General features: G+C 32.5%; 1 protein-coding gene across 3 annotated transcripts; it reads left to right on the top strand.

Annotated features, from left to right (window-relative positions):
- The first annotated feature begins 210 nt into the window (after positions 1-210).
- LOC124538901 (chitinase A-like) lies at positions 211-23,258 on the top strand. 3 transcript variants are annotated; one of them, XM_047116154.1, is made up of 2 exons: positions 211-301; positions 21,478-23,258. In XM_047116154.1, exon 2 carries the CDS (start codon positions 21,486-21,488, stop codon positions 23,154-23,156), a length of 1,671 nt encoding a protein of 556 aa, XP_046972110.1. In that variant the 5' UTR covers positions 211-301; positions 21,478-21,485; the 3' UTR covers positions 23,157-23,258. The 3 variants fall into 3 exon arrangements, with proteins under 3 accessions (XP_046972110.1, XP_046972111.1, XP_046972112.1); XM_047116155.1 differs by having other exon boundaries at positions 224-360; XM_047116156.1 differs by lacking the exon at positions 211-301 and adding an exon at positions 20,124-20,243.
- Positions 23,259-23,985: the final 727 nt, after the last annotated feature.

Raw genomic sequence — 23,985 nt, 5'->3', positions numbered from 1 at the left:
TCGAACCAAATAATAAATGTATCATGAAGTATACGTTTATTGTGTGGTATAAAGAAAATGTATTCATATTTTGCTTGTATAATTTGCGTATGTGATTCAAATTTAAAGAAAAATAAAATCCGAGAATAGTTTTTTACGCCACAATTTTTGTACCATACGGCAAGGCATCCGCGGATTCTATGCGCGTACGCAATACAAATGCGAGCCCTTGGGAGTGATTCAGTGCAGTTTTCCTGGACACCATTGTGGTCATAGCTTTAGTAGCGGCGGGCCTGCGCACGCGCAACTACGACACTCATAGGTGACTATTGTGTTAAAATCGATTGTTCGACATAAGTGTTATAGTTTGTGCCTGGTTTTGTAAGTTTAACTGTTATTTTTTTAATCCGGTTTAAACTAGTTTATTGGTAATGTTTCGTGTGTTATTATAGTTCTCTTAAATTTTTGTCCTACCTGGCTTGTTGATGGTGATTGTTTATTTTTAAATCCGTAATTTATTTAACGATAATATTACTTGAGATAAGAGTTAAATTGAATGAATTTATTTCATCTTTCATACCGTTAAGATTACAGTTATTTGTCCCTTCGATTGGGAGCAAGAAGGGGCCAACTGCCTCTTAAATCTGATAAACGTTTTGTTATACGAATTTAAACTTTATTACAAAGCACTAAGGGATTGAAGTATTTTCTTAAATATATAAATAAGTTTGTATTTGTAACGTTTAGATACAAAGTGGTCATTGACATCGAGTGAAAATAATTTCCATATGCATGTGTTTTTTACTTGACAATGTTTATTAAATAACCAAGCAGATCTTTTTATAAATATAGCTTTTTGTAGCCGTTATAATATAAGCTTATGCGCCATGCCTCGTCTGATTTTTTAGTTTATTATATTGACCCTCATATACTTTATTATATTTAATGTACTTATACGATACTCTCAATCACAAGATATTTAATTATTAACGTTTACATAATATATAATATTTTTATGTATAAAACAAAATCTAAAGTTCTAAAGTTTTAACAAAATAAATTTATTACAAAGATTCCAGTAAACATTTATATATGGAATATTGTATATAACCATTTTTTTATGTTACGACTCGGTTTATTATTTAAATTTGAGATTTTTATGGGGCTATATTTTCTTGTTTTAAACTCTTAAATTAATATATTATTAAATTAAGTAGTTCAATACTACACCTCTATATTCATTAAAACACAATAAGGTCGCCTCTAAATTTCAACTCTATGTTTTATTGATCGGGCTTTTTATATATATCATAGGATATTCAGATTAATGATCTGTTACAAGAATATATTTAATTAAATTTAATATGTTTAAATAAATAAGCATAAATCATTGTAGGAAAGGAAATTTAATTATTAATTTGTGATTAATAATTTAATTATTTATTACTATGTGGTAGGACTAAGAACAAGCCACTCTGGGGGTTCATTATATGTATAATCGCCAAACAGCAACACTAAGTACTATTGTGTTCCGGTTTGTAGGGTGAGTTAGCCAGTGTATACAGGCACACGGGACATAATATCTTAGCTCCCAATAGGGGTGGCGCATTGTTGATCTAAGGAATTGGTAATATTTCTTACAGCGTTTATGTTTATCAGCGATGGTGACCACATACCATTAGATAGCCAATTTTCCAGTTGATTTATGGATTGATATAAAAAAAACTAAAATATATCATTTTACTATTATCATAAATGCGAAGATTTTTGAGAATGGGTGTTGTATGTTACTCTTTCACGAAAAAACTACTAAACGGATTTGGATGAAATTTAACAGTAATATAGAATATACATCAGAGTAACACATAGGCTACAATTGACAATTGTTATATGTAATTTTGTCATAATATAAAGATACACATAAAATATCCTTGCGAAGTCATGTAGAGTTGCTAGTATATATACATTTATATATTAAGTTGCTTAAAAACATTTACAACCAACTAGGTTATGTTAAATTTACCCGAGTGGACTCGTGTCATGACATACTTTTAAAAACGTAATAAAAAAAGAAACATAAATAAACAAAGAGCTCGCGCAACGCATAAAACGCGACGAAAGTTAAACGTTTGTGTAAACAACGTTTGTTTTGTAAACGTTACATATCAAAACGAAAATATTCGATATTTAAATTTAACAGTTGTCGGGTCAATGTACAATTGAAAATTATTTATAATTTAAGTACAGACGATATATATATCTACATATAATACTTATTATATAAACAATTAGCCGAGCCGAGATGGTCTAGTGATTAGAACGCGTGCATCTTAACCGATGTGTGTTTAAATCCAGGCAAGCACCAATGAATGCTCATATGCTTAATTTGTGTTTATAAGTCATTTCGTGCTCGATGGTGAAGTAAAACATCGTGAGGAAACCTACGTGTATATAATCGAAATTCTGTGTATGTGTATTCCATGGTGGAATATGTTCCAAATCTTCTCCTTAAAAGGAGAGGAGGCCTGAGCCCAGCAGTGGGAAAATTACAGGCTATTGTTGTTATATGTAATCATTATACTTGGTTGTAGTGTATTGAGTCGCATTATAGTTTCGTGATAAAACGCTGATGACCTACAAACGATATGCAAATCAATCACGTCGATCTATTGTTTTCTATCTGTGTGAAAATTGTCTATTGAACATACTTTCGATTTATTATTATTAACGAATTGAAACTGTTACTTACTACTGTTTATAAGTTTAGGGAGGTTATAAAGTACTGAGAAGAGTGAGAGATGGCCCAGTAGTTAGAGTGCGTACATCTTTTTATTTATTTAAAAGTTACATCAACATCACAAATATTCAGCACTTATAAATAACATATAAAACAAAAAAAAATTAGGACCTGATATGAGTGACAATTACAGATGTACACAACATCTACACAAAGAAAAAAATAAAACTTATTGTCTACCTGTTCAATTTAAGTAATAATTAAAAAAATATATTAAAGAAAAATCATAAGACCTAAATAATAATAAACAAAACAAATATGTAAAACCACAAATAAAAAACCACAAATGAAAAATAGAACAATTATATCTTAGGAACAATACAGTGATAAAATGTGACTACGGACGAAATTTTTTATTGATAGATTTTATTCTTAAATCTGGGCAAGGCATCAGAAAATATGTCAAGATGCGGGATCTTGGAACATAGTTGGTTGTACTCAGAGCAAAGTCTATTCATAGGACAATGTTTGCCGACATTGGTGCGAGAGACCGTTGTATGAAATATTTTATAAATAGGCTTTCTAGGAGGTCTAACGGGTACTGAGATGTTAATGTACGACAGAAGGTGCTCACTTTTGACTACCCCGTTAATAATTTTATATAAAAATATCAGGTCATGCATTTGCCGACGTTTAGACAAGGTTTCCGTTTTAAAGAAATTTAAACGCGTGTCATATGGTGTTCTGTGTGATAATCCACTGCAATTAAAAGCAAGAGATCAGGTAAATGCACGTTGTAAGTTTTCTATTCTCTGTGAATGAACTGTATACGTGGGGTTCCATACTTGGGACGCATATTCAAGAAGACTTCGTACAAGAGAGTGAGAACCCTGAGGAACTCCTGATTTAGCATAATATACGGCTGATTCATACCCTTTAATAGTTACTATTTGGGGACGATCGGTCAGATATGACTTAAACCAATTTAAAAAAGGACCATCAAAACCAATTGACTTTAACTTTTTAACTAAAATTAAGTGGTCTACTTTATCAAAAGCACTGCTAAAGTCCGTATAAATGACATCTACTTCACGTCTTGCATCTAATGATTGGGATATATCAGTAACAAAAGAAAGTAAATTAGTTTGTATTGAATAGCCTTTCCTAAAACCATGTTGGTGGGGTGTTAAAATATTATTTATCGTAGGATAAACGCTGGAATAAACTAGGGTCTCAAATATTTTTGAAAAACAAGACAAAATAGAAATAGGTCTATAGTTTTTGATGTCATCCTGCGCACCTTTCTTATAAATTGGTAAAATTCTAGCCTGTTTCCATCGTTGAGGAAATCTGCATCTACATCTTAACCGATAATTGCGAGCTTAAAGTCAGCACCATGAATTTCCATGTTGTAAATTGTGTATGTAACTTGTCTCGAGCTCGTCGTTGAAGGAAAACATCGTTAGGAAAATCACGTGTCTAATTTTAACGAAATACTGTCACATGTGAATACATCAAACCGCGTATGAGCAGCTCGGTGGAAAGAGCTCCTAACATTCTCCTTAAAGGGAGAGGAAGTCGTATCCCGTAACGTTTTGTTTTGATAAAATTTGGAGATTGAACTCCAAAGAAAGTGGTTACTTTTTATACTTAACTATTAACAATTAAAGCCCAAAATACATAAGCGAATACGTGTGCAACAACTAGTATTATTCAATGAGAAGTTTTGCTTCGATTAGTTTCATCTGCTTTAAATTTAGAACGTGACGTGAGAATTTCACGTTCTTGTCAGAAATAAATGTATTTAATTAAATTACAACTGTGTAGTTAATAATTATTGTTGATAGGAATTAATTCGATTTTTGAATGTCATATGTCAAAAGTGACATTTAATGTAAATTAATTAACAACTCTTTCACATTAAAACGATTATGCTTATTTAGTAAGTTCTATATTGATAATGGCAATTAATATAAGATTTACTAAGCGTTTTGTTTAAATTAAAATATAACCCTAATAAGTCTAATGTTTTGTCGATGTCACGTCTTTCGAATAACAATTGGAAGTTGCAATCTCTAGTTTACTGCGTTTCGCCAGTATCATCCGCAGAAGACTGCGATTTACAGATTACACAATTATTAGAATACGAATTTTCAAAAAATAACTCATCTTTCAGAAATCTCGTCTTAAGGATAATGATAAGGATAGAATCCTGCATTATACACTGTAGAACATGCTGTGTGTACTGTGCTATGTTGTAGAGAGTTATAGTTTTTTAGACAGGATTCACTTATTAAAACTTTAATTAGGCTATGTTACAAAATGTCTTACTTATAACTTAACTATAGAACTGTTTATGTAATTTAAGTGAGTAAGTAAGGTTTTTATATTGGATATTATTTTTAATTAATTTTGTGGGTATTTTAAAGAGTAGAAATTCGTTAATGTTCGAATACGAATTCCTACTAGCGTCTTTTCTGGTCATTTTATTTCGCCTACTTTGTAATAACTTCCTAGTTGTTATATATTTTTGGAAAGCTAAGAAAACGGTTATGTTTTTAAAATAATCTGCAGAACAAATTCCATAATGATTTTTTTAGTTTTTAAGGCTAATAATTTTTGAGTAAAGATAATTTTTAAAAATATTGAAATGATATCGTTTTCCGTCTCCCATTTTTAAATTTGGGCTGATACTGATTGTTTAAATATTCACAAATATCCAGTGTTTATTCGTTTTTATAAATCAGAAGAAAAAAAAAATAGTTTTATTGACATTTTTTTCTAAATACATTTTTAAAGTAGCATTTTTGACAAAATTTAAAAAAAGGTAAAAAGCGTGATAACTCAAAAAATGGTTCACTTTTGGATTATGCCATATGCATAAAGTTATAAGTTAGAGTTAAAATTATTGCAAATAGTCACCTCTATCACCCCCTAGCGGATGTACGTCGAATTACCAATAACCCTGTATATTTATAATAATTAATGATAAGTGAAATTATTACGTCTTTGATAATAACCCCGCATCTACAACTTCTATGCTCTATCGTATGCCTTAATCAAGTTAAAGTTAGACTCTTGATAACTTGCAGTATTTCCTTTGATGGTTAAACTGATGCCTGGCCTCAGGTAAAGCAACCTTCTGTTCAATCAATAAAATGATTCCTTATTTTAGACTTAACATTAGACTCGCCAGAACATATTATGGAATCATTTTTAAAAATTATCACAAATATTTTTGTTTATGAAATACATTAAACTAAGTATGAAAGTATTAGTAATCTGTAGTTCTGAAATACACTTTTTTTTTTAATTTATCGCAAAGGACATTTTGCGCATGCGCACATTTAAAAAGAGGTCTAATAATAACTAGTTCGTATGCGGGCGCGTTATCAGTAGCTGCGAACTTTATTCAAAGACTAGAATACTTATGAATCGTAACTGACAAGATTAAACACTAGAAGTTAGAAGATGTGAATCTTAACTTATAATTCTGTCTTCAAACCCTGACGATTAGTGTTTATGAATAATGTTGATGTGATGGAAAATATGATAGATAGATAGATAAAGTCTTTATTTAGATCACACCACATGAGTAAAAATAAGAAGAGAAAAAAGAAATGACAAAAGTAACACAGAATTTAAATTAATTTATGACGTAGAAAGAAAAATAAATAAAAATAAACAAAAAAAATAACTTACAAAAATATTTGAACATATCATGATTGAAACTTGTTTCGCGGAGTAAACTCCAATCTTCCCCTAGAAAGTCTTAGTTCTTTGAATCGACTACACTATTTTGATTATTTAAGTTTTTAAATAAATATTTTTTTTATGCTATTGGCTGGCGGACGAGCATATTAGCCACCTGATGGTAAGTGGTCGCCACAGGCAATGGCGCTTCAAAAACACTTATCGTAAAGCTCAATTAAGTTATCGAATCAGCTATTATTAGTGTTGTACAATACCTTTTATTATTTGTATGTCTAGATAAATTACTACAGCTAGGATCGGAAATACAGGGGTTGGCCAGTAACTACACGCACACTAGTAAAGTAAAGTAAAAAGATGTGTAATGTTTGGCGTGTGTCAAACGAAACTGTTACGCACATCATCATAAGAAATGCGGCTCGTTTGTTTTACATTTTTTTGTAGAAAAAAAAATTAACTACTTGCTGATAGCAGCGGCCTTGCACGCATATAATATGAATAATTTACTAATTAAGCATTAGGTTGATGATTGAGATGACAAAATTTAACTTATTAGTTTTAAGTATAAAACACTAATTGTAATATAACTTAATTCATAAAATTGTTTTGGCTCAATCGAATTTACTATTTATTGATGATATTTTCTTTTTTGTATTCATATATTATGTAACAAATATGTGCAATTTAAGTGTCTTAATTATTAGAGCAATGTCGCTTTGTTGGCGGGCGTTAATAACCGCACCACAGTTTTATACTATCGCAGTTATTATTGTTCACATCTTGTTTTTGTTCAGAAGGATGAAATAAATAAATAAATTATTAATATTATTAATTTCATTTAAAACGGTGTAGTAGTATTGGCGTGAAAGCGAGACAGAGTTACGACATTTATACTACTAGCATAGAAGTATAGATGAAGTATATTGCATTGTAATTTTTAATTTTTGCTATCATTATTCAATAATGTCTTGACATGTAGGTAATAAATATTTATTACCTGCATGTTAGTAACATTGTTTACATGCATGCGACTTGCTTGAATGATGATTACGATAATCATCAGATTTTTGTATTGTTCGTAATTCCAAGTCGGCATTGAATTTTATGACTATTATATGTAAATAATTACTTTACATGACGGCCATGCTTTGCTCGGGTATTTTATATGGATGCAATTTCATTATAGTAATGAAGTAAGTACTATATGGCAATTATAACGTACAATCCTGTAGAGCCGTTTCTCAATTTGACCCCGGATCCCTAGGGGAAGAGATTTGAGGTTATATAAGTTAGATAATAATCATACTTTAAAAAAAAAAACTTACAGTGTTAAAGGAAAAATTGGATTAGAACGTAAATTTAAAAAAAAAACTTTTTGTGTATAGCGTATAGCTTTGTTTCAATAATGAATATTACTACAAAATATTACCTTATATATTAATAGTGAAAGCCGATTATTGTCCCAGCGATTATGGGTCGATAGCTGCACATAAGAAACAGTTAGGGCCTCATTTTGAAGAGCTTACACTGGAATTAAATTAAAATAAAACCTGCCATAGATTTCGAAATTTCTAAAAAACCTTTTTAATAAACGAGAATTTTCACGGGAAGCCCCTTAACTTATTTATGTATTTTAGTATTCGTCATTTGGTCGCAATTGGTTTAGTAGAGTTGGCACTTTGAAGTTTACACTCTCGTGAAAAGTGCGTGCAGTGAGGCACAAGAGTGTGCTTCTATGATTAAGAACTCACTCGTGAGTTGGAATATGTCATACCTAGTTGGCTGGTACCCCTTGACGGTATCATCGTAATTCTCATATTTATACGTAGATCTTCCTGACTTTTTAATTATAAACATAAGTTACTTAATATTTTAGTTTACTACATTTTTGTACTATATTATAAATATTTTTATATGTATCTATTTATCTTTATAGTCATGTGTGTGCTCATGCTATAATATATATTTACATAGTATAAAATAAAGTCGCCATACCACTGTCTGTCACTATGTATGCTTAGATATTTAAAATTACACAACGGATTTTGATGTGGTTTTATTTAATAGACAGATTAATTTAAGAGGTAGGTTTATATGCACACACATGCACAGTATAGTAGAGAACGACGGATAATTTTAGATATTTTGAAGTGATGTCGTATACACATTTTTAAGTATATTTAGTATCAGTATTGTATCCGTGCGAAGCCGGGTAGGATATCTAGTTTTATCTGTATTAAAGTTCTTGTACCTCTTCGCAAATTAATTTAAATCAAGTCCTGTCCAAAGGTTGCCTGGTAGAGATCGCTGTTTTAGCGATAACGACAAGTTGCATTAATGCAACTTTTGTTTAGTTTTTTGTGTGGAATAAAGTATAAATAAATATTCGGGCACAATTAGCGGTTTAGTTAAGGTTATCAAACATAAATATATACAAGCAAGGAGTAAGATTCGATGTAAATATATTTAAATAACTTTTACGTACAGACTCCATGAGCTTCGAACGATTTTATTCAATAAATGTATTCAAAGTTACATTCCTGACGTTAAGATCTTTGCTGTTCTGAATGTCAAGTACAAACACATACAAACATATATACATATAGTATATTTATTCTAATGTTTTTGTTAACAAATATAATATAATAATTGCAAGTACACTCATGAAGATGTTTATAAAACAAATTTATAATAAGTAATTTTTTTGCTGTCATTACTTTTAGTAGCTCTACATATTATGAAATATCTTGGTTGGTGGCACATGTGAGAAATTTTTAATATTCCTTACAGGTCTATGGGCCATATTGCCAATTTACCATTAAGCGCCCAAGCGACAACGTCACCTACATTACTCTGATCCCAATGTAAGTAGCTATAATATTACAGTAACATATAAGTCATATATTACTCCTGCATAACTTTGCATTTAGTTAAAATTGGAGTTTGACGAAACAATTTACTTTAATTTTGTTTACGTTTTTATTTATTTTTTCCTCCTACAGCCATACTAACTTTAACTGCTCTCTAACCGGCCAGTATTTTTTTTATCTCTCTAAAATTAATTATTTATTACTTAAATTCTGAAAATTAATTATTTTTTGCACATTAACGAGTCTAATTCTTCAAAGTGAGACCATGAGTAATCTTCTACGTGCAGCTATCATCATAATCCCTGTGACATAATTCGGCTTACGCTATTAACATATAAGATATATAATAAAATTTTAATGGCGAACTATTAATAGCACAAAATATAGCTAAGTAATTAACAAATTAGAATACGTACGTTTGGAAGATACTATAGTATTTATACTCTTAGCATGTAGGTGTGAGTAACACATACATAAAGTTAGGTAATTACTATTTATATGTGAACAGATTAATAAACCGAGCTGTAGATAACACGTGGTTTAAATGATCAAAATTAGTACAAACTAAAATCAATCATAATACGTCAGAATATAGTTTTAATTTGATTAATATTAATTTAGCACTTTTCTTATTTCTTTGTTTGTTTGTAATAAATACTTTCGAAGTACACTTCGCAGTCTTTGGGAAAATGAGGCTGTTGACCTAAGTGAAGACGCAAATGAGATGGTTTTGTTTTTATCTTAAATTACTAACGTAAAAAAAACCAACTGTAAAAAAGCTAAATGTGATTATATGCTTTGTTGTACAAATTCTTCCACAATATTAAATAATAACATCATCTATGTTTGTAATATCAAAATAGCCCCTTTTTACTCAATGCATATGCATGTATACACGGTCCATATACCAAAATAACATTTTTTATAATTTTTGTCTGTCTGTCTGTCTATTCGTCTGTTTGTTCCGGCTAATCTCTGGATCGGCTGGACCTGGATTTTGACGGAACTTTCACTGGCAGATAACTGATATAATAAGGAGTAACTTAGGATGCATTAATATATTTTTTTGTTAAATTCAAATGTATGTAATGTAGTATTAAATAATAACATCATAATATATATAACATCTGGGTATGTTTTACTGGTACGGTATTCAGAGAAGTCAATATTAATATTGAATATCTTCGGTATAGAATCCAAGAGTACGAACACGCTACACATACCTTTATATCGCGCATGGAAATGCATTTACGACTTTTCTCTACACACAGTGACTCATCGGCGTCAAGTGATTAAAATGTATCGTCAAAATCCATGTAAAACCAATCCATCTATTCTGTGGACTCCAATACAACTACGTAGATCGAAACAACCAAATAAATCTCATTGAAGTACTAGCTGAACCCGCGACTTCGGCCGCTTTTGAATTTAAATAAAATTGTAGTCTAGTATCTTATTACATAAACTATCTGGCAGTGAAAGTCCCATCAAAATCGGTCCAGCCATTTCACAGATTATTTGTAACAAATTTACAGACAATAAAAAAAGAAATGTTATTTTGGTTTGGTTCATTATTTTAAAATAACAAACAGACACTTCAATTTAATTATATGTATAGACAATTAATTAGGAAATGAAATCGTATCTCCGAATAGCACGGTTATCACGTTCATAAACGGGCCAACGATTGTTATCTTAAATGATGCCATTCGTATAATTTGAGACAACATTATCGATCTTAATGCGTATTATTAGTGCAGGGATGGCATAAACAGTTAGCGGTGTTCCAACGGTTGTTCTGAACTAGATCTGAACATCTTAGGTCACGCACATAATGGCAACGAGTTTCTGCGACTTTTGCTCTTCTAAATACTAGCGAGCCGCCCCGGCTTTTGATATATGTACTACAGAATTTGTTAATTTACGACATCACATTAGAAACTTCTAAAATTATCAGTGTTTCTTTACTATATTGTCCATGTGTTATATATAAACATCTTCCTCTCGAATCACTCTATCTATTGATAGAAACCGCATCAAAATCCGTTGCGTAATTTTAAAGATCTAAGCATACATTTAGACAGATCGTAAGCGACTTTGTTTTATACTATGTAATGATGTCGAAAAGATGAGATTTTTGTAATATTATGATGCCAAATTGAAATTACTCTATTTAAGAGGATTTATGTTTCAATATTATGTAACGTATTTCGGTTCAGATTATAATATTCAATCTATATTTGTCTGTAACTCTGTCTGTCTGTCTGTCTGTCTCTCTCTATTAAGTAAATTTGAACTCCAAAAAAGGACATAATAGGTTACCTTTTTCGGCTAACACATGACCAATAACCCCATAAACGCGAGCAAAGTCGCGCGCAACATCTAGTATTAATATACAAGTATCTGTACTTCGCAGTTCCAACCGTTTTATATTATCGATGTAACGTACGTGATATGTACGTACGTCTTATATGTTTATATAAAACTAGCAAACCCGGCGAACTCCGTTTCGCCATATTAAAAAGGCGAATGTTTGTATGTTTTTATTTCTCTTTGAAAACTACTGAAATTACTTTAGTGTAACGTTACAATAATATAGCTTTTACATTATAACACATACGCTATATTTAATAAATATTTTGTGTTACTAAGACCTAGTCCCCAAAAACGTGACCTATGGCGCAGCGACTACAAATGACAACAGCCTGTAAATTCCCACTGCTGGGATAAAGGCCTCCTCCCCCTTTGAGGAGAAGGTTTTTGAAACATATTCCACCACGCTGTTCCAATGCGGGTTGGTGGAATACACATGTGGCAGAATTTCTATAAAATTTGTCACATGCAGGTTTCCTCACGATGTTTTCCTTAACCACTGAGCACGAGATAAATTATAAAGACAAATTAAGCACATGAATCAGCGGTGCTTGCCTGGGTTTGAACCCGCAATCATCGGTTAAGATGCACGCGTTCTAACCACTGGGCCATCTCGACTCTAATATATAACTTTTTACAATTATCTCTTCTACTAGATTATAAGAAGAAATATCTCTGGATCATAAAAATCACGTTTAAGTTCAGCATATACCCGCGACTGTAAGCAGGAAGAGGGTTTCCAATGTACAGTCAATCACAGAATCTATATCAGTTACTCACTTGTGTCGGTAATTATACCGGCTCATTCGCTATTCATACTAGAATACCGATATGAGTTCCGTATATTTGGTCTATTCAAGTTCTGCGTCTATAACAGCTTAACATGGAAGTATGACCACAAATTGAGTAATTAATCAGGACACATCAGGAAATATCTACACCACACAGGAACTATCTATTTGAATATTGAGTATGATAATTACTTATAACTAAATAATTATTAAACAAACGACTCGTTTTGCTTACGAACGGTAAAGCCTATGAACACTAATTTAGGTGAAGTTTAAAGTGTACAGTTTTTTTTTTAAATGTAATATAGGTAGGTAGACTATCAAATGGGCCACCTTATGTTCAGTCCCACATCCCAAAGACGTTATCATACTAATCATTCTTCATATTACAAAGCGCTACATAGGGAGCTAAGTGGTTATGTCCACTGTGCCTGTAGTTACACTGGCTCACCCAATCTTCAAACCAGAACAACAATAGTTAGTATCAGACTCAGACGAACTTGCAAGCCCTACCAATTGCAATTCGTTACTGAAACACGATCAGTTACTGTTTAACGATTCGTTAAATAATAGAATCGGGTATAAATGTCATATAGTTTAAACTGAACGGATGTTGTCAGTTAATTAATCTATCGAACCATTAACACAAAACAATGGTTTATCAAAGGTCGGGTAATCCTCGACATTAAGTGACATTTATGGAATATAATAAATTATTTGTCAATATCATTATAATCACGACTCATGAATTTTGCTTTAACAAAATACCAGTAGACGTATTCTGTGTGATGACACTCGAAACTCACCTCGGAACGCGAACGCGAAATGCCAGAATGATAGAAGAAAGAAAGAAATTTTTATTAGGACACGACACAATTATGAAAAGAAAGAAAAACAACAAAAATAGACAACATAAAAACTAATTATAAATACTGACTAACTTAATCCACGAAAAAAACAATACAATGATAGTTAACGTGTCCTAATGGTGTTCAAAGTTGACAAGTATTATAATGACGTCATCAAATCGATGTTAATAATCGATTATTCGGTTGTTTAATTATGACAAAACGATAAACTATTGACAATTTCATCCTGTATAAAAAAATGCTCCCCTTTTTTGCTTGATCATTTCATCCTCCTAAATTCTTGTCTTAGTCAATATTAGTTTGTTATGAATGTTGAATAGGGTTGAACCAGAAGATTTGCCGGTATTTGGCAGCTATGCATATATTGGAACAGCATTTAAAAAAAAGGTTTAAATTGAAAAAAAAGAGGTCTTATATTCAATTGATTATCAACGTTAGAAGATTGTCAAAATTTCACGAGTGAAAAATGAAGTGAATTCTTAAAGAATCGCACCGCAGTCTACAAATGCGTTGAAGACAATACGTTACGGATTACCTTAAAACATACATCGTTTAAATATACGGCGCGAAAATTTGTCTTTGTATTTTAATGTAGGACGCCATTTTTAATTTCAAGAAATTTTGTTCAATCAAAACTCATTATTGAATTACGTATCAAGTAAAATTAGTTTGTAGTAATAAATTTTAGTATAATTTATTGAATTTTATAAATAAAAATTATGTAATGCTTATAAACTTATACACAAAAAGTAGTAAAGTCTTTCCGTGCAGTTCAAGGTTTCATATTAAAAATCAAATCGAGTGGTTGGAAAGTCAGACAGAGCAGTCACAAATAATAATAAAACAGACATAATCTGTAATAATCTCAAAGGAGGTTTATCTGCATATCTAATAGTAAATAAAAATATAAAGCCAATTAAAAAAAAAACAAATATCGCGCCATATAACGCGTCCTAACTTTCCCTGCACTTTGTCGACCTCGTTCGCGGGTCAACGACACGAACTTGAACACTACGCCCACCACGCATTGTGTGCTAATGCAGGACAAAACGTCCTAAATATTCGTGTCACATTTAATTGAACGACATATCGGGTATACGCGATTAAAATCGAGAAAGTAATGTCAGGTTAAGCGATGCTTAGCGCGGCTGTTAAATGGATGGGTGACCGAGCTGTACTAAAATTGTTTATTTTGATGTTGTTCTCGCTGTCTTAAGAACGTTATAAGCAAAACGTTAAAATATAAATTATTTGAAGTATTTTGTATTTCATTTTCAATTCAATGAACTCAACAAATTTAATAAACATAAATAAAGATAACTTTATCTTTTTGAATCGATGTAACGGTTTTCGTTTGAAAAGGATTCGAATTTTAATAAAAAAAATAATTGAAATATACATTATCGGATTGTCAGTTAAATAAAAATATCTTTTGGTTGGAAATTTAATTATTTTAAAATTTGAATAATAAATTACCCGTCGTTGGGTAAAGGAATTTTGGAAGGCTTGGAGCTTCTTCCATCATCACTTATATGAAATGTAATGCATTTAATATTAGTAGCAGAACCACCACGAATTAGATGATGCACTCACATCACGAACGCAAAGACTTATTGACACCTTTTCGGACTTGGACCCCCAAATCTTCAGTTAAGAGTCAATCGTTTTAACAACTCACCCCTCTGGGCGCAAGTAAATATTTAACAAGCTTCACATGAGTAAAATTCATGTAAAGTTGCCTGAATTTTGCCATAAAGTCGAATTTTCCAAATATCAATTTTTATCGGATGTTTAAGTTATAAACTTAATGTATGTAACTTATATTTAAAGATTCACAGTATGTTAGCGGTGTGTTGATTTGTAAACCACGACAAAAAATATATATGGTATACATTTTCATAAGGATTTACTTAATGGTACAGTTTTGTACAATCTATCTTTGTAGGTACCAACTATCAGATATTCTATCGCCACATATTTATTATTGAGCTCCAGTTTGAAGAGCAAGCCAGTGTAACAAAAGACAAGGAACATAGCATCTTACTTCTCGAGGTTGGTAGCGCATTGGCCATGTAAGAAATTGTTCGTATAAATTGGTGCCAATATCCGTTTGCTCTTATGCCAACCTATACCAAAAAAGTCATAAATACTGACGCATACAGCGTTAATTTGTAATCGTCAACACATTCCTTAAAACCGCATCCCGCAACCGCAATCCCCAGTCCCAAACATGGACTGTGATTTTGCATATTCGTTTATTGTTCTTAAGTCTTTGTCAAAGTTATGGTTCATAAAGTTTGTTCGATACATTTTTCATAAGAGAAATAACCATAATTATAATGTAACTATATGTGACGTGACGTATATGTGAGTATAGGCAATGAATTCTTAGGTGAATCTTGTAATATGCTGTAACTTTGTCGAACTTTTATAAATTCCACTATGCAAGATTAGCTGATTGAACGCGCAAAATAAATACATCCTCAAATGAGATGCCTATACAGACAGCCAAGTCGTATACTGATTTTAAAAATGTTAACAATATCATAATACATAATAATAAGGAGCTCAGATGGCCCAGTGGTTAGAACGCGTGCATCTTAACCGATGATTTCGGGCTCAAACCCAATCAAGCACCACTAAATATATGTGCTTAATATTTGTTTATAATTCATCTCGTGCTCGACGGTGAAGTGTCCAAATTCATCGAAATTCTGTCACATGCCACCAACCCGCATTGGAACAGCGTGGTGGAATATGTTCCAAGGAGAGGGTCCTTAATGAAAGAGGTGGCCTTAGCCCACAGTGGGATATTTACAGGCTGTCACTTTACTTATTTACTTTACTACAACAATATCACTTGAGTATTTTTGAAGCAAATGAAATTTCATTACATCTTAATATGAATTTATATCTGCATAAGAAAATATTCACATTATATATAATACATGGTGCTCTGAATAATTACTCGCTTGCTTCGTATAAAAGACTCACGAAGGTACGTAACGGAGCGTTAAATTAATTAATTTTTAATAGAATAAACTTAACTAATATAACCTAAATTGTTTCTTCCTTTTCCTCTTTCGTTTGTTATTGTTTTGTCTTGACTGTTAGTCATCTCACGCACACTTAAACATCTTGTAAGTACGAGCGTCACTCACACTAATATACGCATTCATATTATAGCCTTTGTGAGCAAATAGATTTGTAGTTGTCCTTTTAGTTGATTGTTTTAATTTCTGTTTCGCGTTTTAGATTTCTAGCATCCAATTATATTTATACGAAACAGCAAAGTCATATTTTGACTAATATGGGGTTTGTAAAGTCAGGCCTTGTAGAGTTGTTGTCAAGAGCTAAAAGATTGATTCTACGTGAGATCTGATAACTTTATGATGATATATTCTTCGTAAATTCAAATCGTTTATAAAAAATACATTGGTAAAAAAGGCATATTACTCGATACAAGATTTTGTAGATAAAAAAGGCGCATAATTAATACCTGTTGACTTCCACGCAGGATATGTTAATTTAAATAATTGTTTTAACTAACATGACTTTGTATTTTTTTAATGTTGAAAAAGAGTAATTACTGAGTTTCTTGCCGGTTCTTCTCGGTAGAATCTACTTTCCAAACCGGTGGTAGCTTCACTTAATTGTTAACTGACGATTCAAAAGTGCTTGTAAAAGCCCACTTGAATAAAGATTATTTTCATTTTTGATTTTATGACAGTACAAGTTATATGTCTTCACTACATATTATAAAAAAGTCCCCCAGTCGTGTCTGTTTGTATGTTCCCGATAAACTCGTTGGAGTTTGGATTGGAGACTGGACGGATTTTCATGCGGTTTTTACTAGGATGCATTAGATTTTTGTGTAAATCAGTTCAAATAGAACGACAATTGTGAAACATGTCGGAAATAAGCAACAAAAAAATATATGAATATATGGTACAAGTATTAAAAAAAAACTCATGTACAACTGTGCGAAGCCGGTACTGGCCGTTAGTGAACCATAAAAATAAAAATTAAGAAGAAAAAATTGACAAAAAAAAAATTTAGACAGAATATTTATTGCAGTTTTGTGGTGAATCTCCAGATACCCGACCTCCTGGGGCGGAAAGTAATTATGTTAGATTATCAAAATCCTCACGATTGATACTTCGATGCAAATTTTGGTAAATATGAAACTCAGTACCCCAATCGCCTCTCCTTAATAACTATATAAATATCATATATTTTATTTATATTTCGTTGATCTGATTGAGGCTTAAAACTTTGACACCATTTTACCATCAGTCTTTATAGAGAAGGCTTACTATCCATACGAGGTTTTTTTATTTATTGATTCACCAAAAACATAAAATTTACATATATCAATTACAGTTTTATGCTTTTAAACTACTAAAATTGAAATGATAAATTAATTATAGTTAAACACCGCATGCAATAAGGATTAAGATAAAAAATTAACAATTAAGTACTAGTACTAGTTTATACAATTTGACAACAGCATTTCCCCGTTGAATCCCAATTCCGATCCTCTGGGCAAAACACGAACCTCCTGTCACCAGTGGAGGCAATGAGGCGAGGTGTTATACTTTTGATGAAGCTTTTTGCATCACTACTCCAAGGGTCAAGCGTTTTGACAGTGAATGGATGTATATATGGATGTGATAAGTTTGAAGTCTTCTCCTGACTCGCAACGCTGATCTCCAAACACGTGTTCATATTTGAATGCGTTTATTTTGTTGTTTGAGGAAAATCTGTGAAGCATTTTAAACATTATCTTTTCCCGCTCGAGATAATCATATCATTCGTCATGTGGTTTATCTTTCTTTATCTATTAATATGAAGGGTGTGTGTACGTTTGAATGTGAATCACATGAAATATTAATGTGATTTTAAAAATTATAGGTAGGTCTATTATTAGGGCACGGTTTCTATTTCCAAAGATTCTGTTCTTATGGAATAGGTTGGCGGACGAGCATATGGGTCACCTGATGGTAAGTGGTCACTATCACCCATAGACAATGACGCTGTAAGAAATATTAACTATTCCTTACATCGTCAATGCGCCACTATCCTTGGGAACTAAGATGAGAATGTCCCTTGTCCCTGTAGTTACACTGGCTCACTCACCCTTCAAACCAGAACACAACAATATTGCGTACTGTTGTTTAGCGGTAGAATATTTGATGAGTGGGTAGTACTTACCCAGGCGGGCTTGCACAAAGCCCTACCACCAACTATTTTAAGCTTGACATATTAAAATATTTAAATCTCACATTAATAAGCCTTGATAAATAAGGCATACAAGATTATACGAAGGATAAAAAAGTGGGTTTAGTATGTGTTTATTTATAGATGGAATTTTTATTTATTTTGTTTTTATGATCTAGAAAGTTTGCCTATACATTATGTGAAGATTTAATTTCACTCAAGTATGTCCTGTTTCCGTAACGCTTTGTTCGAACCGGTCCGAAAATAAACTAGCTCATAGTTTGACCGTGAGAATGTGGCCAAGTACATATTATATTTCTTCTACTTTATCTATTTTAGGTATTCGATAAAATTAAAAATATATCATATTCTTCTGGACTCTTATAAAAATTTATGAATTTTTATCTCACAGAATTATATTAAAAGAATTTTCGAATCAATAAAAATATATAAAAGCTAAATGTTACTCACTGTTTATTCGCTATATTTCAGAAACTAAAACATCTATACACTTGAAATTTAGTAGGTATTTTCCTTATAAGGGTAAAAGCCGGTTGCAAATTTGTGTTTTAAAATATTCTACGGGTAAAGTCAGGTTCAGCTAGTTAACTTAAAAGTTGATTTGATGTCAATGTCATGTGTGAAAATAGTGTTTTGAGTGGTTGAATGAATGAATGAAAATAGTGGTCCTATCGGAGCTTTTGAAGCAGTTAAATGCAAGTGTTGTTTTGCATATAGGGATATATTAATGAAAAAGGTTAGTTACCTGTTGGCTTCCAAGCAGGATATATTAATTTAATTAATTGTATTAACTAACATGATTTTGTACTGCTTGTAAAAGCCTACTTGAATAAAGTTTATTTTGATTTTGATTTATAGCTGACCTGATGATATGATAGCAAGTTGCATGAAATACGTTTTATAGTTTTTTACTCTTCTATATCAGATGGTAATCGACTCATATGGCCTTTTTTATCGTATTAAGCGTTGTAAATATGATTGTACTTTATCAGTTATTTTTTGAATGCTAATGCATTAGTCTATAGGGTTTTGTTTTCGTGGAATGACTATCGATTTCTCTTTTCGTGTTGGCGAGTTTTGACAATGAGTTGATCGCTTTATCGTTTAGCGGAAGTTATGAGTCACGGAATGTTATTTTTTAATAGTATTTGAATAAAATTTAAAATGTTTTATTTTGTATTTCGAATACAGTTTTACTTATATTTTGATGATAATTTTTTTTAGTTTTATAATATGTACATTGATTTTGATTGTGGCGAATCCATATAATTATAAAAAGAACGAAAAACATTTAAAAAAATAAATTGCAAAACTTTAAATATTATTAGCGGTCAGGTTCGAATACATACAAGAAAAGAGGTTTTATAGCTTCTAATAAATTATTTTTTAGACTAATGAAAACAAAAAAAATACGACGCCAGTTACAAAAAATACCTAGTATTGTACAACATACATTAATTTAGTACAAAATACTTGAATCATAGATCATGAGTGTTATATTTGAAATTGATTTTAATCTAATCGTATACGATAATAAATCAGTCGCTCGTGACAATACCTTACTGTGTTAACTTAACGTTTTAATATATATCGTTACTTTCTATTGGAATAATGTGATTTGTTTAACGAACATTTCAATTCTAATTTTAAATATCGAAAAGCTGATTCGAAGGTGAGTTTTACTATAAATATAAATAAAGAACTAGTTGTGAATACTTTTGTACGACCTAATTTAATTCACGAATCACTACATAGTATGAAATAAAGTCGCTTTCTAGTTTCTACGTCCCTTAAATCTTTAAAACTACGCAACGGATTTTGATGCGGTTTTTTTAATAGATTCGAGAGGAAGGTTTTTATGTATAACACAGCGGTTTTTATATGTAGTAGTAGTACATGGACATAGTAAAGAAACAATAGTACATGGACATAGTAAAGAAACACTGATGATTTTTAGAAGTTTGTAATGTGATGTCGTAAATAAACAAATTTTGTAGTATATTGTTAGCGCACGAAGCCGGGGCGGGTCGCTAGTTAATTATATTTTGTTCGACTACTCTGTAAAAATCAATGGATTTTTATGTCTTTCTACGGAGTTTTAATACCGGGAATTTCAATTACTAGCTAGGGATAGTCAATTAACTGTCTTAAGTCCATGCTAACAAAGGTAATATAAGTCATAATAAATGATCAAAGACCCGTTGCTATTTAAATATATAATAAATTATATATCAAAATATTATTACCGAAGCATTTCTTCTGCTTTTAAAATTACACGAATGCTAAACGGTATACGGCTTGATAAAATCTTAAATAACATATAACAGCAATGTGATCTTTATTGTTTAAACAGTTAAGGCGTTGTTTGTATATAACGAGTATTTAATACCTTTTGTATATTTTAAAGTATTAAGCAGATTATGGTGATTAAATTAGCCGAGTTTAATGTTTTGCTTTCTATAAAATGTAGAACTAATATATTTTGTTGACGAGATGTTGTCTTTTAAATTAATTTAGTCCAAATATATATTTTATTTATTTAAACGAAGTACCGTTAAACGTTATGCACGTAACTTTTATCTCAAATAACAGTTGCCTTAGTCATAACGGACTCAGCTAATTATCTCGAAGATCTCCGGAAAAAATAAATCATTAGGTAAAACAATTAAAATATATTTGTCACCTTGACCGACACACTAACGTGACTGGGCCAAGAAACTGTGCTAATGATTTTATTGCGCGTCGTCAAAATCAGTATCGTTTCAATACAGGCTCCTCCGTGTTAGCGGTTGGCCTACAATACTTTCCATATATAAAAGATACCACTGAGATGCGTGTTCAGTACAGAGTCAACGCTTAGATGTAAAGTTCGCGCCCAAGTTTTAACTAAATTATTTTCTTTTTAGAACCGGTTATGTGGCAACAGGCGTTGACTTTCGCCCTAGCTGGCCTCTTCGTGATAGCGGAGTGCGGCCCCCCCGGGAAGCCGGCTCTAGGATGGGGAGAGCGCACCTTCGCGATCGTCGAAGTCAACCAAGCGGCCACAGCTTACAACCAACTTGTCACGCGAAAAGAAGCCGCTGATGTCTCTGTGACATGGAACGTTTGGTCTGGAGATCCAGCTGACAGTGCCAAGGTTCTGCTTGATGGGAAACCGGTATGGACTGGAGCGTCAGGCGCTGCTGCGTCAGCTACCTTCCCTGTTAAGAAAGGTGGTAGATACCAGATGCAAGTGCAACTCTGTAATAAGGACGGGTGTACTTCAAGTGATCCCACGGAGATCGTCGTAGCGGACACAGATGGAAGCCATCTCCCACCTCTAGAATACTCAATGGGAGAGAGGAACAAACCTTTTAAGCAGACTTCTGGAAAGGTCGTAGGTGCCTACTTTGTTGAGTGGGGTGTCTATCCTAGGAAATTCCCAGTCGATCGAGTACCAATCCCTAATTTGACACATCTTCTTTATGGTTTTATTCCGATTTGCGGTGGAGATGGTATCAACGACAGTTTAAAGGAAATCGAGGGCAGTTTTCAAGCGCTGCAGCGATCTTGCAGCGGTCGCGAGGACTTCAAAGTCTCTATTCATGATCCTTGGGCAGCTCTACAAAAGCCACAGAAAGGATTATCATCCTGGAATGAACCATACAAGGGTAACTTCGGTCAACTGATGTCCTTAAAACAAGCGAGACCCGACCTGAAGATCCTTCCTTCTATTGGAGGATGGACATTAGCTGATCCCTTCTTCTTCTTTACCGATAAGACTAAGAGAACTCGTTTCGTTGACTCAGTTAAGGAATTCCTTCTCACATGGAAGTTCTTCGATGGTGTTGATATTGACTGGGAATTCCCTGGTGGTAAGGGCGCTAACCCTGACCTTGGTAGCCCAGAAGACGGTGACGTGTACGTTAGTCTCATGAAAGAACTGCGTGAAATGCTCGAAGAGCTCTCAGCTTCAACTGGTAAGAAATATGAGCTGACATCAGCCATCAGCGCTGGTTGGGACAAGATTCAAGTAGTCGACTACAGCAAAGCTCAGAACTACATGGACCACATATTCTTGATGAGCTACGACTTCAAAGGTGCCTGGTCTAACGATACTTTGGGTCACCAAACTCCATTGTACGCTCCAGAATGGAATCCTAAAGAGACGTACACAACTGATTTCGGTGTAAAATACCTGTTGGCTCAAGGTGTGAACCCTAAGAAGATTATTGTTGGTGTTGCTATGTATGGTCGTGGTTGGACCGGTGTCAATGGTTACACTGGCAACAATCCTTTCACTGGTAACGCAACGGGACCAGTCAAAGGTACTTGGCAGGATGGAGTCGTCGATTACAGAGAGATAGCGAATGAGATTGCACAGGGTAAATGGGAATTCCATTATGACAACGTTGCACAAGCTCCATACGTGTTCAGACGTGCGACTGGGGACCTCGTAACTTACGACAACGCTAGATCAGTCATCGAAAAAGGGAAGTACGTGAGAAATAATAAACTTGGTGGTTTATTCGCTTGGGAAATCGATGCTGACAACGGTGATCTCTTGAACGCAATGAATATGGGTCTTGGTAACAGTGCAGCTTGAAATTCTCAATGTATTAAATGTGATGCTATAATAAGTTCGTTTTAAGAGAGGTCTCAACTAGGTTTATCAACACGTATTTATATTAAAGACTGGTAAATTTAATTGCATTTTTATTACAAATTCCTTATTTTGCATCTAATTTGAATAGGCTCACTCATTTGTAATAATAATTTATTAATATATTATGAAATTTTAATCGGAAAAACTTAAAGGAAATTCGTAATCAAAGTTACAATTAATGATTTTGTAAGTATACTACTATATATTTAGACAAAATTGCCTATTACTATACAGAGTTATTCTGTACGTATAAACTCAAACTCGACTGGGAACTCGATCGTGAAATATTTCTAATTCACATGACACAACCATTGATATTATAATATTCACTATATTAGCTATATATAATCATGTTTATATGACACATTGAAACAAGTAAGTATATTCAAAGAAGTATTTTTATATCGATAGCGTTCGATTCAACCAAGAAGAATCACCTAGAAATTAATAATACCCTTACACATTAATTAAGTCAATTCAACTCAAATCGATTTCTTATATGGTCTACACGACAATCTATCTGTAGAGTATACGCGTGCATCTTAACCGATGATTCAAACCCAGGCAAGCGCCACTAAATATAATAATAATATATAAATATTCATGAGCTTAAATTGTGTTTATAATTCATCTCGTGCTCCACGGTAAAGGAAAACATCGTAAGGAAACCTATAATCTATATGTGTCTAATGTCTAATTTATAAATAGAAATTTGCCACATGTGTACTCCACCAACCCGCATTGGAACAGCGTGGTGGAATATGTTCCT

Source organism: Vanessa cardui, chromosome 21 (assembly GCF_905220365.1).
Source record: "Vanessa cardui chromosome 21, ilVanCard2.1, whole genome shotgun sequence".
NCBI classification, from domain to species: Eukaryota; Metazoa; Arthropoda; class Insecta; order Lepidoptera; family Nymphalidae; genus Vanessa; species Vanessa cardui.
This window is presented reverse-complemented; position numbering and strand designations above follow the sequence as displayed.